General features: G+C 49.0%; 1 protein-coding gene across 1 annotated transcript in view; it reads right to left on the bottom strand.

Moving 5' to 3' along the window:
* ZBTB7C (zinc finger and BTB domain containing 7C) overlaps positions 1-15705 on the bottom strand; it is a 141435-nt gene that overhangs the window by 13132 nt on the left and 112598 nt on the right. Inside the window, exons 4-5 of the mRNA XM_008640945.2 lie at positions 5549-6748; positions 3-77 (exon numbers count right to left, since the gene is read on the bottom strand). Coding sequence (XP_008639167.2) covers positions 3-77; positions 5549-6748 — 1275 coding nt within the window. The remainder of the gene's footprint in view (positions 1-2; positions 78-5548; positions 6749-15705) is intronic.

The raw sequence follows: 15705 nt of genomic DNA, 5'->3' as shown, positions 1-15705 counted from the left end.
ACTTGGCGTTGCAGTGGATGCAAAGGTAGGGCCGCTCTCCCGTGTGCTTCCGCATGTGGATTTTGAGCTTGTCCTGCCTGCAAAAGAAAAGGCGCTTGGTCAGATGGTGTGGGCCGGGGGCAGGGTGGTTGGGATTGCTCTTGGGATCAGGGGAGGAGGTGATGGGAAGGTGGGGAGCTCATCCTGGGGCCTCTCCCAGTGTATGGATGGTCTTGCAGACTGATGTTTGCATTCGCCTTCTCTTTCCTGGGCACCAAAACATCACACACAGAGCCCTCCCATGTCAGGAGTTTGCAGCCCATCCCAGAGAGTTCAAAACAGCTTAAATTGGAGGGAAAAAACCCCTGGAATAAACCCAAAACCCACAGAATCGTTAAGGCTGGAGAAGACCTAAGATCATCAAGTCCAATCATTCCCCCAGCCAAGGCCACCACTAACCTGCGTCCCCAAGTGCCACATCCACACGGCTTTTAAATCCCTCCAGGGATGGGGATTTCACTGCTGCCCTGGGCAGCTGTGCCAGGGATGGACAACCCTTTCAGTGAAGAAATTTTTCCTGATTTTCCAAGCTCAAGTTCCCCTGGCACAACTTCAGCCCGTTCCCTCTTGTTCTGTCCCTTGTTCTCTGGGAGAAGAGCCCGGCCCCCACCAGCCTTACAACCTCCTTCCATGTATTTGTAAAGAGCAAGTATCTAAATATGGGAATATATCTATATATAACTAAATCTGGGATTATTAAATAAGTACAGCCCTATTCCAGCCTGCGAATAAGGAAATTAGTTGGGATTCGAGAGCCTGGCAAGGTGGGACAATACCACTTAAATTCAGCCCCTCTTGGAGCCGATTATCCTCTCCTTTTATTCTTGCACTGACCACATGGTGTCTCAGGAGCTTTCTTATGGAGCAGGAGCATCACAGAGGGTGATGCTGCCAGAGGTGCAGCAGCCAGGCACTCTGTACTTCCCTGCCAGGGTCCTCAAGGCCAGCACACATCCAGCCTCCCACACAGTCTGGAGAAGTTTTTTAAATCCAGCCACGGAATAGCATAATATCCATCCCAATGGCACTTATTTACAAATATATATGTATGTATTTTTTAAGGGGAACGTCTAAAAGCAAGAATATTTTTCCATGCTGGCGATCCAACCACTACTTTTTCCCCCAGTAAATGAATGTTTCCTTTCGCAGCCAAAAAAGCAAAAAAACCAAAATCACAGGTAAAGCATATGATTATAGAAAGTGAAGCTGACTATGGCTCAGCTGAGCTGAACACTGCTTCCTAGGTTGCACCAGTGAAGTTCAAGTAAAGAGCAAAATGGGAAAATTTACATTGTTTTCCAAAATTATTTCAGTATGAACCCTCCAACATGCTAGTATTGAGGCTAAAAATAATGCAGAACATGTGGAGTAATGTAATTATTAAATATAAAATATATATTATATATTAGAGATGTGCCATATAAAACTGTACTGTGTATTTTAATATAAACAGTAAAGAATATACAATTTATTATTGTTTTAAAATATAATCATATTTTAAATTACATCATATTAAGTATATATTACAATGTTTTAATGTATGTAATATAAAAACCACACTAACATTTGTTTCTTCAGGCAGGTCAAGCTCTCTAAACTTGCAAGGTGCTGCCTTTGAACTAGTTTTTGCCACCCAGCCCGTGTGCATATTGAAACAGTTTTTGGTGACATGCCCAGCAGCACAAAGGCGTTGGCCATACTGTGAGGAATGCAGCCCTGGGCTGGGCATCCCTGCACACCAGTCCCTCAGGATCAAGGATGCAAAGGAGTATCCCTAGCAGGAGAGTCACTTCTTCACCAGACGATGCTTAATTGCCCTTGGGAGACTGATCCCAGCCTGGTCCTGCACCTACAGATTTTTTTAGGGAGACACCAAAAAAGGCATCTCTCAGGACCTGTGCCAAGCTCAGGGCAACTTCCCACTCTGGCATTTTTACAGGTGGTGCTACCCCAGTGTTCTCACAAGGGTGCATTTCCCCTGGAGGGGCTGGAATCAGCGCTCAGCAGCAGACAAAGCAGCAGCAGCAGGGAGAATTCCTCCCTGAACGGAGAATCGCGGCGAAGCCGTGCGCGGGTGAACGTGGGGGCTCGTGCTGCAAAGCGGTGGGAAATGTTAATAAGAGCTGCCGGCCCCACCTATAATTTAATTTAAACCCCTATATGTAATGTTTGACCTAGCAGGATCGCTTTTCCTAATAAACACGCCGCGTGCCAGGACTGTATAATGTAAATACAGGCAAAGCTCTTTTCGGGCTATTACCCATCTCCGGCAGCAGACGGGGAGAAACCCAATCCTCCCTGCCCCGGCAGCATCTCCGGGGAATGCAAGGGAGGTTTGTGGCTCTGCCTGGAGCCTCTCAGGGGCTGGGGGGGCGAGGTGCTCTGTGGTGAAGCACCCCAGGGAGAATGTGGCACAGGCAACTCTGGGTTTGTGAGCTGGGAGCTGGGCTGGAGGCTCGCTCTGACGGAGACCCACGCTCCGTGTGTGTGAATAACCTTAATGCAATTGCATTAGGAGAGCGATTAGGGCTCTGTGAGCTGTCACAACACAAATAATAGGAACAAATAATGTTAACCTTTCCGGCTGGAACAGTATCTCCTTGAGTACTCTGGGGTTGTCTTGGTGGAAAAGCTGAAATATTTGCAGCTTTCTCCAGTGTTCTGGCAGGGTAGAACAGCAGACTAGAAGCTGAGCAGCCTTTGTTTAAGGAAAAAATAATTAATGAGCTATTAAATGAAGTCCTGCTTCCTGCGATCAGATGTCCCTGGGCAGCAGGAGTGGCAGATCCAGGTGCATGTGGGGTCCTTGCCCGGCGATGCGAGATCCCACTGATGTGAAGGGGAAAGGATCTGATGGGGAGGTTGGGGCACTCCTCACCCAGGAAAATATATCTTCTCTATTTCCCCAGTAGATTTTCTCCTCCACAGTTTCTTAACTGCAGAAATAAGGCAAAGGACTGATTCATACTGAAATTCCATTTGGGAACCTCTGCTTCCCTGCACCTTCACTCCCAGGGGACCCCAAGAGAGACCATATGAGCTTGCATCTCCCCAGTGAAGGCACCGTGGGTACAAGTACAAAGCTTTCATGAAGCATGGGACTCCCCCCTGAGAGCAAAACAAATAATGCAAGTGGCAGCACTGAGGAAATCCCGGTAGAAATCTCTTTCTACATCTCAATCAGTCCACTTTGCTTAAAAATACACTTTCTCCTGAAAGAGAGCTCTCACATCAGAGTAATGATGAGAACAGTTGAAAACACCCCAACCCAAACAAAACCAATAAGCTGCATGCTATTCAAAATCCTTCTGAACACATTTAAAAACAAATCAGTATTTCAAGATATCCACTTTGCTCAGGGTGTTAAAGAAGGAAAAGACCCTTCAGCACCCTTCAGCTCTGCACAGGGTGACCCACAAGAACAGTTTTCATCAGTGATGCTGGGGGACTGCACTGTTGAGCAGCCCCAGCTTTGTGATTTTTTTCCTTGGATAAAGTCCCCCTACCCCTGTGCCCTGTATTGAGACGCTGCTGAGCACATGGGGGATGTCAAAACCAATGGGTTTAGTCCTACATTAGTAATGGATCATGCTAGAGCAGCTCTGTGTGGAGTGTTTAACTGCCACCATGCTGACATAGCCCATCTGGATTAGGGGTCAGTATCAGCATCTCTCTGTGCCTCAGTTTCCCCAAACTAAGTGAACAACACTGCCCTTGCCGTTGGGACTTTGTAAAGGTTTCAGGGAGCCCTCTGGGAGGGCTCAGCTCTATTATTCCTGTTACAGGGAAGTTGTCAGTGATGGATCTAGCCAGGCCATTTCCTCATCAGCAATTAGCACCCACAGCAGCACACACAAGGGAGTGACAGGGACCACAGGATGGGGCTGGCCAGGCGTCCCTCCAGTCCCAGATGCCACCACGCTCACAGGGCTGAACCCACGCCGCAGAGACAACAGCCCAGTGCTAACCTGAGGATGCAGCACCAGCAGGAGCCAGACCCAAATTCCTGCAGGCAGGAATGATCACCATGCAGTGCCCTCTCCCCTGCAAATACCAGGGTGAGCTGGCTCATGTCGCACATGCCCGCCCGAGGCACGATGCTCCCTGCATTATAATACAGCGTCTGCTGCGTTGATGGAGGGGAGCATGGAAATTTATTTTCAGGTCAAATTCTCATCATCTGCATATCTTCCATTCGAGTATTATCATAGGGACAGGAGAAGAAAAGACAGGCTGAATGCAGGAGCACCCCAGGTGTCCGGCCATTGTCAGGAGCTCGCCTCTGCCTACTGTGAAGATTATTTTCCTCTGGTTTTCTCACCCTAGCTTAATAGGGCTCTCTCTCTCTCATGCAGCCAGGAGCTGAAATACCATGCTCTTGTCAGAAAGCTTTATTATTATGGTAAAGATTGTTCTCATTAGATATTAATTATACTCAGCAAGAGCAGGTCCAGGAATCTATTTGTCTCTGCTCACCGATTAAATTTGCCCAGCTTTGCAGAGCACAGTTGCAGGCTGGGACATTAGATCTGCACAGCTAAATACAACTTGGCAAGAGTAGCTGTGGCTGCCCCATCCCTGGCAGTGTCCAAGGCCAGGTTGGACAGTGGTTGAAGCAACCTGGGATAGGGGAAGCTGTCCCTGCCCATGGCAGGGGGTGGAACTGGATGAACTCTAAAAGTCCTTTCCAACCCAAACCGTTCTATGATTCTATGAGTCCAGTTTTTCCCTCAGCACTGCCAAGTCCACCAAAACATGTCCCCAGGTGCCACATCTACACAGCTTTTAAATCCCTCCAGGGATGGGGACTCCACCACTGCCCTGGGCAGGCTGTTACAGTGCTCTACATGAAGAAATTTTCCCAATATCCAATCTAAACCTCCTCTGGTGAAGCCTGAGGATGTTTCCCCTTGTCCTGTCATTTGTAACTTTGGAGAAGAGACCGAGACCCCAGCTGCCCTACTAACACATAATAATTAGGGCTGCTCCAGCCCCAGAAAGCCCAGATACTGTCATGTCCAAACATGTGCAATTTGGTTGTGGTCTACACTGATGCCAAAATGTGCAAACCCAAACTAATTACATCCTGTGGCTAAATGGCCCTCCCAGCTCCATGCATCTCTCAGCACATTAGAGATGAAGCCTCCTTGGCTGTTTGACCATCTGTTTTCCAGCTCACTCCGGTCCCACTGTGGTGAACTATGGTGGGGTTGAAAATATCCCGTTACTTATTTAAGCTTTTGTCCAGCGAGGGGATGGATCCAGTGAGTTGTGGATGTCATCCACAACCCACAAAAATCAGTAGGTTCATTTTCTTCCTCCACCCTCCCTTTCTCCTTTTTTTTTTTTTTTATCCTGAAGGGATAGAGATCATGCCCTGCTTTCTTCCCTGTTTTTGTTTGGGGGGAAAAAAACCCTGATGTGTAGCTGAGAAAACAGTAATGTATTGTGATGTGGCCCTTCCAGCCACCACCCCACTCCCCACACACAGCAGAGGGGACCAACACACCTGGTAAAGCGAACTTCACAGATATTGCACATATAGGGCTTCTCCCCCGTGTGGGTCCTCATGTGCCTGGGCAGCTTGCCGGCTCCCATAATGACTTTGTTACAGATGGGACACTGCTGGGATGCCTTGGGCTTCATTTTCCTCTCTTCCTCCAGGGGCCATGGGGGAAAAACTCCTCCAAACTGGGTAGCACTTAAGAAATTGAGGTAAGCGCTATAGTCAGTCTCTGCCTTAATATGCCCTAAGGGAGCTGCTGGGGTGTTGGCAAACATGTCCTTGAAGAAGTCATTAGGGAAAGGAGGCGGAGGCAGAGGCAGGTCTTCCTTCTCCTCCTCTTCCTTGATCTTCCTCTTTTTGATCACCAAATCCAAAGGGCCATTGTCTACTTGCGGCTCTTCAAGCTGGGAGAAGGAGTTAAAGTCGCCATTCCACAGATGGGGGAAGAAGCTGGGGGCGAAAGGAGATAGAACTGGCCTCCTTTCTGGGATGTTTGCCTTAGGGTACAAGTTTTCACTCAGCAAGGACTCGATGGAGAAGTCTCTTATCATGCCCAAGTGTCCAGAGGAGTTACTGGCTGGGAAGTGATTTGGAAAATCTTTAGGTGCTTCTGTGTAAGCTTCTTCGGTAAGATCGGACTCAGAAGGGCTTTGGTGGCAGCTTACTTCTTGTACATCAGTTAGGTTCTCCTGATTGACAAAATCTTCCACTTCCTCCTCCTCCTCTTCCTCCTCATCTTCATCTTCGTCTTCATCATCATCGTCGTCCTCTTTGTCATCTTCCTCCTCGGCCTCTCTGTCGGGCTCCATGATTTCAAGGCATACGTTGATGATGCTCTGGATCTCCAGCATCTTGGCAGCGCTGAGGATGTGCTTGACGTTTGAGGTGGTGATGGTGAGGGTTGAGGTGTAGGCAAACTCGAGGATAGCAGAAAGTGCTTCAGGCTTGACAAAGTCAATCTCGTAAACATAGGGCTGGTCTGTTAAAGTGCCGGTAGTGAAGAGTTTTTTGAAGTACTTGCTGCAGGCAGCCAGGACGGAGCGGTGGGTGCGGTACTCCTGGTCCTGGACGATGAGGATGACATCGCAGAGGAGCCCGTCATGCCTCTGCTCGTTTAAACCACACAGGACCTCAGTGCTGTGGTTCGGGAATGGGATCCCGATAAGATCTTCAATGCCATTGGCCATATTCTCATTTAGTGCCCTAGGACAAAGCACAGACAGCAGAGTGTTAGCTGGGGATTCCCGGTCAATAATGCCAAAACGATGCTGCCTTCCCTCCTCTACCTCACCTGTCCTCACCACCTGCTTGCACTAAGCGTGTCCCTTGGCCACCTTCAGCTCCTTCCAGATCCTCTGTAGCTGAACCTCTGCTTCCCTCCACATCTCTTCACCTCCTTCTTTGTCCTCATCCTTCTCAATTCCCACCCTACTCACCTTTTCAAAATCACCACGAGCTCCCTCTTCTGTTTCACACCTGTCCCCCAGCAGCCTTGTGCAATGACTCCCTCCCCATCACATTTCTTCCACATCCTCCTGGAGCCAACATTGTTCCAGGCACATGTTGGATTTGTGAGCCAGGAGCTATGTGGGTAAAGTGGGATGCTGTATTGCTTCACACTGCCAAGAGCCAGCACCTACACTGCTTAAACCAGACAAGCCAGGGAGTGCCCATCTCATCTACGTGATTGTTTTTGGGACTGGTACAACTGGACATCCCAGATAAGAGGGTCATGGCTTCCTGCTGCAGCAGGAGAGTGATCCTTATGCATCTTCAGTCCTGCTACTTCATGCCTGGAAGCTATGACATGTCACCTCACACAGGGACAAGCCATGTAGGAATGTCTCCCTGAGGGATCTGGGAATGGGGAGGAAAGCAAGGATTTGTGTCACAGTGTGTACCTAAACACTCAGAGGAAGACAACCAGGTATCAAGGAGCTGGCCAGACACAGATTGTTGTCTGCTATCTCTTCCCATGAGCTGAGCTTTCTCCATTCCAAATCCTGCTTGGACTTGTCAGCAGGGTATCAAAATGCCCTGTGCATCTGGCAAACATCTTCCCCGGCTAGAGCAGCTTTAGCTTCAAAGGAAACTCGGAAGCAAAAAGCCCACACCCAAGAGGAAAACCCGATTTTTTTTATTTTTTATTTTTTATTTTTTTTTTTGTTTTTTAATCTGTAAGATGTTTCCTCTTTCACCCAGCTCCAGCAGCCCTTCCACATGAGAAATCCCAGGAAAGGAAAGCGATTTCCTCCAGCAGGTGATGAATACATTAATCCCCTCACAGACAGAATACATCAAACAGACAGAATAACTTTGAATACACTAACCCTTGGAAACCCCCAGGACACAGAGCATGTGTTCCTGCAGTGTCACCTTTACCTGGTGCAGGTAGACACTTGGTTCGCTGCCGAGGGACAGAGCAGTTCATCTCCAGGAGAACTCAGGGCACATGAAAGCACAACTGCAGCCCCACTCCATTCCTTTTGCAAGGCTGACACCATCAGGCAGGTTCCCAATGTCGCCCTCTGCAGCTCTGTCAGGTTCCCAATTCCACACCATCCCACCTCTGCATCTCTCCCGGGATCTGCTGCCACGTCCTGGGTGTCCTTCCCTGCTCGGTTTCTGGCTGCGCTGATTCCAAACCTCCTTCAAACCACCAGTGGGGACCTGGCTCACTTCAGCTGGCTCCCGCCCTCCCAGCTGCCTCGGGGATGGAAAGAGCCTGGTCTGATGGAGGCTGTCCATGAAAACCTGGGCTTCACCTTGGCCAGCAAGACAGCAACCCTTGGGAAGCCTGGGGAGCCCGTAGAGGGGATCAGACTCTGCAGGAAACGCTCCCGTGGTAAAAGGAACGCTTCACCCCTTTTCCTCCCACCCCAGGGAGACCTTGCAGGCATCTCCCCCACACCTAACCAGCGCTGCCAAAAACGGGTGTGTGGGAGCCAGAGAGTGAAGGTCTCAGGAGGATGGTGCAACCCAGAGGGAGGTGATGGACCACAGGCCTGCTGGGAGCAACAGGGATGGGGGACAGCTGTCCCTGGTCAGTGAAGCTTCACAGGGGCTGGAGGGCAGCCCCAACCATGGGAAGCCCTCTCCAGCCACCTCCCCATGCCCAGAGCTGGGGAGAGGAACCAGGAATTACACCCAGCTCCAGCTACCAACATTTTCAGCGGAGGGAGGGTGCTCCAGCCCCGCATCCCGCAGTGTGCCCATTACCACCAGGCTAATTACATCTGTTGTCTGAAACAAATTGATTCATTACAGTGTGCTGCGCTTAACCATGTTAACTAGCAACGCTCCTCTGCGATCCCGACCAGCTCCGTATCAAATCCTCCTTGAAAATCGCCGATAAATGACAGTAAATCCAATACTTTCTCCAAGTGGAGTGTAAGATAATAAATAACCCCTGAGCCAGGGAGGAAAAGACAGCTTCCTTTCTAGGGCTTTGTATCCCGAATAATAAGCATGAGCAATTAAATTTCTATTGCTGTTTTTCTCATCTGCTTGTTTTTTTTTTTTTTTTTTTTTTGGAAGGAGCCTGAGTGTTAAAGGAGCTCCTCGCATGAAGAAACGTGTCTTCCTATTTTGATCTTTCACTGCCAGATCACCCTAAGTGCCAAAAATCAGAACAGCAGAATACTAGAGTACCCTGAGAAATGTTTTTACAGAGGGTTTTTTCTGGACACTGAGCTTCATTCTCCCTAATTAGTGGATTATTCACTCAACAGCAAGAAAAATTAGAATTGGGGGATTGGGGTGTGTGATTATATATATGGTTACATATAATTTATATGTATAAAATATATTAAAAATTATGGGGTTTTGGTGGAAATTAGCTACTTTTCCTTTCTTATCCCCCCACCCCGGTCCTCCTGAGATGTGGTTCTGTTAACTGCAGCGTTTAGGCAAGCCGATAACTTTACAGGATGCTGGCAAAATTGAAGGTGATTCATGTCATTTAAACTGGGGGTGAGGGGGGAGAGGGAGAGAAACAGCCCATTCATTTGCATACATTTGCATTTTTTAAACTCGCAGGGTGGTTTGACAGCTCTGGAGCTCAGCGAGTTTGAGAAATGACCTTATGGTTCCCATGCCCCCGGGGAGGTTGATGGCCAGAGGCTGGAAGTGTGCTGAGGCTGACGTTTTCCTTCCTTCCCCTCCCTCCTCTCCCTCCCCCTGCGCTCCCCCCTTCCCCTCCCCAAGCCAAGGGTGGGGTCCTCAATAATAACAGGCTTAAAAATAGCATCTGATGGTGACAAATGTCACCAGTGCATGCACACACACACACACACAGAGAGAGGCAAATGCTGAGCAGACGACATGGAGTTAAACAGAAAAATCCCGTTTTATAATAGAAAATTACAGCATTGTTAAAATAAACTGGAGGGAGATGGTGGAAAGGGTGGAGGGCACCTAAAATAAACGTATTCTGCAAATGACGTTGTGAAACATTGCATTTATGGTCATGCTTAAAACTCATTCATTACTTTCTTGCCAGGAAAAGCCCCACTTATAAAAAAAATGATGGTGGGATACTGGACCGCTTCCCCCCATGTTCTGCCAACAGATTTAGACACCTGAAGCTGCAACAGGAAAAAAAGAGGGGTTGGGAGAGCTAAGCTTTGTCCCCTTTTTGGATGAAAAACCCCAGATACAAGTCAGGGACGACAGCAATGCCATAAACCACCTGCATCCTGCACTCCCTGGGTGACCCAAAGCTGATCCAGGCATTCTGCTGCTCAAAAACCCCTTATTTTTTTTTTCTGTTGTTTGTTTGGGGTTTTTTTTTTGGTGTGGTTTTTTTTTTGTTTTTATAATCTTTTTTCTCCAACCTCCTTCAGTATAATACTGAAGGACCTCAGCATCTCCAAACCAGCAATGTAAAACTGGAATACCAGTGAGAAGAAGCAAAATGCTCATTTTAGCACCGTGGCAAGTGAAAACCAGAAGCACACTCAATAGATTATAAAGATATATGCACAGAAAACAGATAAAAGCAAACTTGTATTGCCTATACTCATTTGTAGGGGTGGAAATGGAGCACCAACACAGCTCAGAGCAGCCCTGGAAAGATGTGCCAGCCCTGAGGAGGGACAGGACCCTGCTCCTGGGTCTCAGTGCTGCTCAGTGGCAGGAGCAAGAGACCTGTGACCTGTGAGGGCTCTTCACCAGCACTTCCCTTTCCCATCTCCTTCGTCAGCCCCGGTGACAACGCCCTGAAAAGCCAAGCCCTTGGAGGAGATAAAGGCTGCCAGGGAGAGCCCAGGCTTGTGCAACGTGTGGCTGCTGGTTCAGGGCTGTGTCAGGGATGGGGGATGTCCCCTTCCCACCCGCTGCATCCATGGGGACAGTGTTTCACAGCCTGAGCCTTGGCTGGGAGATGGCAATTTTGACTTTTAATTGTGTGTTGGCATGCAACATAATTGCTGTAACACGCAGTGTTTCAATATTTTAATACTCTAATATTTTAATATATTAATATTCTGGTACATTAATATTTTATTATTTGTGTATTTTAGATATTTATACTTTCACATTAATATTGTATATATTCACATTTTGTGTGCTTTTATTTTATATTTTTGATATTCACATCGAGATTTTTCTGAGCATCTCCCTTTAAAATGTGCATTGCTTGGCCTTCTCTTTGCTCTGATTTTCCCTCAGGAAAGTGCTGGCTCCTGACTGTGTTTCTTTTTGCTGTGCCTACAGTCACTCTCTGTGGGAGCACCCCCCCCAAAGATATGGGGGTGCCCCAGGGCAAGCAGGGGATGCAAAGCAGCTGCCCCCCCATGCCAGGCTCATTCTGCATTCAGCACAGTGGAGGAAGGATCCTAAGGCTCTGGCTGATCTCTGCCTGCTCTTGGTGTCAAAATGTCATTTCTCCAGGCAAAACAAGGTGTCTCCAGTTCACCCCTTCACCCAGCCTGTGTGTGGAGAGGGATTCAGGGTGCAAGGCCAGGGGCAAGGCTTGAGGTTGAACATCCCTGGCCACTGCTCCCCCCTCCCAGCCAGCTGCTGGCCCTGCCTCCTGAGCATCCCTCGGTCCTTGCTGACAAAAACCCCTGGAGGAACTCCAGCCCCTTTACCCCTGAAGCATGAGACCACCCAGCAAAGCATCCCAGAGGTGTCAGAACCAGGCTTTGGGGTGCTGAGCATGCCAGACCACCCCAGGCTGCTGACCTTGTCAGGAGAGGGAGTCAGAGAACCACAGAATTAATCTCAGAATGGTTTGGGCTGGAAGGGACCTTTGAGCTCATCCTTCCACCCTCTGCCATAGGCAGGGACACCTTCCACTATCCCAGGTTGCTCCAAGCCCCATCCAACCCAGCCTTGAACACTTCCAAAGACAGGAGAGTCAGTAGGAGATCTCAACACCTTTCGTCACCCTGATTTATTTTCTACCACCACCTCCTCGGCCCGGAGCACTCAGCACCCTGAGGCTCAGATGCTTTGGCTCTGCTGCTCTGCTACCTGCACCTCTTTCCCAATCCCTGCTCCAGGCTGCAGGAGCAGAGGCAGCAGCCAGGGTGGGCTGGCTGCTCTCCCTCTGCATCCACCCATGGTCCCGTCAGTGCAGACCTGCCTGCTACATCCATCAGCCCATAAATGTATGTGGGTTATTTTCTTCCCCCAGTTTTATTTGTGCCTCTTCATAATGAGGCAATTAAGATGTGCATGTGAGATCACCGTAATCTGTCAAAATATTACAGCTACCTTCAATGGGATACGCTGGCCAGTGATTGATCAGTCCTGCTCCTGTTACTTGGTGGAAAAACACTGGCACAGGGTGTCCAGAGAAGCTGTGGCTGCCCCATCCTTGGGAGTATCCAAGGCCCGGTTGGAGGGGGCTTGGAGCAATGTGGGATAGTGGAAGGTGTCTCTGCCCATGGCAGGGGGCTTGGACAAGATGGTCCCTTCAAACCCAAACCAATCCAGGTTTCTATTTTGGTGGCATAGGGACACTGAGGCTCTGTTCCTGCATCCACCAACTGCTCCACGACCTTGAGCAAGTCCCTTGTGCAAATGTCCCCAAGCAAAGCCACCCACGGTGACACCCCATTCAAAGTCAGCCCCACAGGGATAACACCACTGCCTTGGCCAAGCACTTCGCTCCAGTTTGGAAGATTAAGAAAGATTTGGGATCCCTAAAGGCCTATTTGAAGGCAGAGAGAGAGGTGGGATTATTTTTTTTTATTTAAAACAGCAGGAAGGTGTAAAACCTAAAAAAAGGTAAATATTCCCTTTATATTTATTCCTTAATATAGGGGCACACCTCCCCTCTGAACACCTTGTCTCCAGAAGAACATGTTATTAAACCACCCACCCCAGCAGCAAGCGTTTCTGCCCTCCAGCAGGAAGGTGGGGCAGAGAGCTCCTCGCCTTTCAGTCACTTCCCTGGGATGCCTGGAACGATGAGGAAAACGTGGCGACACCAACCACTGCCTCCCTCACAAGGAAATCAGCGGGGTTCTGAAGGACACCATCCACTCTGCAGACCCAAAGGTGGTTCTGTGGGAAGGAGCCACCTCACAGCAACAGCACCAGGGTCTTACTGCCAGGCTGGGCACCCACCCCAGCCTCCAGGAACTGGGACCAGTCTGGGAAACACAGTGTTGAGGTGGGAAAGCTGGGGGTGTTTGGCTTTTAACTGAGCTGATCCACCCAAAAATGAGGATCTCACCAAAAACTCATGGATGTTGCTTGGATCTGGACAGAGCAGAAAAGGGCAGAGGTTTCCAAAGCGATGCTTTGGAGAGGAAGGATGCACAGAAGGTGCCGTTCTCCTTGGAAGATGCTCACTGGCAGCACGGATGGGGAGGAAGCCCTGTGGGTGGGTGCAGAGGTGGCATCACCCCACAGGTCTCTGGCGAGGGAGCAGCTCTGTAAATGGAACAGGTCAGCACAATTTAAAGGGATGCTCCGTGGGACACCAATGGCAAAGGCCAAGCAGAGTCCCCACGATGATGACACAGATGGAGACCTCCCACTGATGCCGGGAAGAAAGGGGTGGCCAAGGAGCCCAGCCCTCCACAGGATGCATGAGATGGCAGAGCCCCAGAAGTCGAGCATGGTTTGATCACATAATTAAAGTGGTTAGGCTTCAGGGAGTGAGATCACAGAGGTGACCTTCACCCTGGTATTTCTTCATTACTTACTGGACTTGTCAGTATTCACACTAATCTCTGAACAAAATCCTTGGGCATACAAGGATTCATCCTTACCAACATCTGGCTGGCCAGTTGAGCCCATGTGAACTATTTATATTTGCACATACAGTATAATACTGACCTTTTTTTTTCAGCTGGAACTACTAGTTTCCTACAAGCAGGGCACAAAAAAGCCATATTCACTCAAGTACCATCAGGGAATCCAAAATAAAACATGCTCTAGAAACCTCTCTGGAGTTTCCAGTGATCTCAACAACAACCCTTTCTGTTCCCAGCTTCCAAAATCCATGTGGGAGCTTATCCAGCCACACAGATCTGGGGCACATCAGTGCTGGAGATCTGCTGGATATCTCTGGTACAACATCACTTGGGAAGCACCACGAGGACTATTTGCCCAGGAAGCTGGTGACAGGTGCCACTCATTCGGTCACCAGGGTGTGGAGGCCAAAGCACCTCCTGGGCCCTTTGTGAATCCATCCCAGGGAATTTTTGAAGACTTCTTACACATCACAGCAAATACACATCTGTCAACAAATCCATCCCTGCAGGTGAACCCCAGCTACCCAGAGTCTACATGAAGCACTCTGTACTTCATCAACTTTGTTTACATACAAATACAATCTGGCAAAATTGCAAATTATGAATCCAATCATCCCTCAGAGAGCTGGACAGTTGGGTGCTGCTGGTTAATGGCAATTTGCTGCTGCTCCATGACCACCAGGACCTGACCCCGGTCCATTTAAGGCTAGATTTTTTGGCCTCAGTTCCTCTCTGGGGAGGAACTTGTGGCTCAAGTTGAGCCCTTGGGTGGCACGTGGTGATGAACAGGTTGAGCTCATGGCAGGCTTTAAGGTCCCTTCCAACCCAAACCATTCTGTGATTCTATGATCACATCACCAAGTCCCAAGCCCCTTCCATTTCCTTGGAACCAGTTGTCAGCCCCAGATAAACACCAACAGGAGCCCTGGCAGGGCCAGAATAGAGTTCAATGCCTCCTACAATTGAAAGGCCATGTTTTCACTTTGGTTTCCTTTTCCTAGCTTGTTTAAATTGCCCATCAGACTTCCCAGTTTCAGAATTTATAAAAAGCTCCAAAATCAGGAGCTCCAGGTCACTTCTTGGTGGCAGCTTGATGAAGTTTTCATGCTGCATGACAAATGCCATCTGATGTGCTGAGCAGGTCTTGGCAAAGGGGGATTCTGGTGATAAACGGTCAAATAAACACAAACAATTAGTGGAGCTACATCAAAGGCACCGCCTGGCTCCAGATGGTGTTTTGAGGACTTCATGCATGCACAGAGCAGAGGCTAATTAATTAACCACAGCATCTAGGCAGGTACCAGAGGGGAGACTTTATAGAGTGGTCACATCTGACCACACTCTTTTCTTGCAGCCTTGTCCTCCCCATTCAAGCATTTTCTTGGAGGTCTGGAGCTTGAGGGGATGGTGCTCCAGGCATGAGCTCCCTACTTCTCCTCTCTGCTGAGGCTTCCGAAGATGCTGCAAGGCTGAAGATGCTCAATATCCCTTTTTTTTTGCTTGAAATCCTGAGTGGACCCTGTCTACACAGCTCTGTGTAGCCTTGATGCTCTCCCGGCCATGCTCTATTTGATGCTGCTGGTAGAGGCAATGACCCTGGGTGATATCTCCCCCCACTATATCTATATGCACACACTTAAAACACGTGTGGGAGGGGGGAATATGTTAAGTGAAACAGGAGAGTTTCCAGGCATCCTCTGCAACCACCCCACTCTCATGGAAACTCATTCACACTTCAAGTGACGTGCTCCCCCTCCCACACCACCAAAATGAGGAAGAAAAGAGAGAGCAAGAGGAAAATCCCCACCGAAGATATGCCCATGCCAGGGTCTGGCTGAACATCAGGTTGCTGGTCCCCCCAGCAGCTCTGGCATGAGATAGACGAAGGTCCATGAGGTATGTGATATTGCTGGTGGCATTTCTGTCCATGTGTGTGCAGCCAGTCTC

Source organism: Corvus brachyrhynchos, unplaced genomic scaffold (assembly GCF_000691975.1).
Source record: "Corvus brachyrhynchos isolate BGI_N302 unplaced genomic scaffold, ASM69197v1 scaffold8, whole genome shotgun sequence".
Taxonomy (NCBI): Eukaryota; Metazoa; Chordata; class Aves; order Passeriformes; family Corvidae; genus Corvus; species Corvus brachyrhynchos.
The sequence above is the reverse complement of the archived record's forward strand: the minus strand, read 5'-3'. Positions and strand labels throughout refer to the sequence as shown.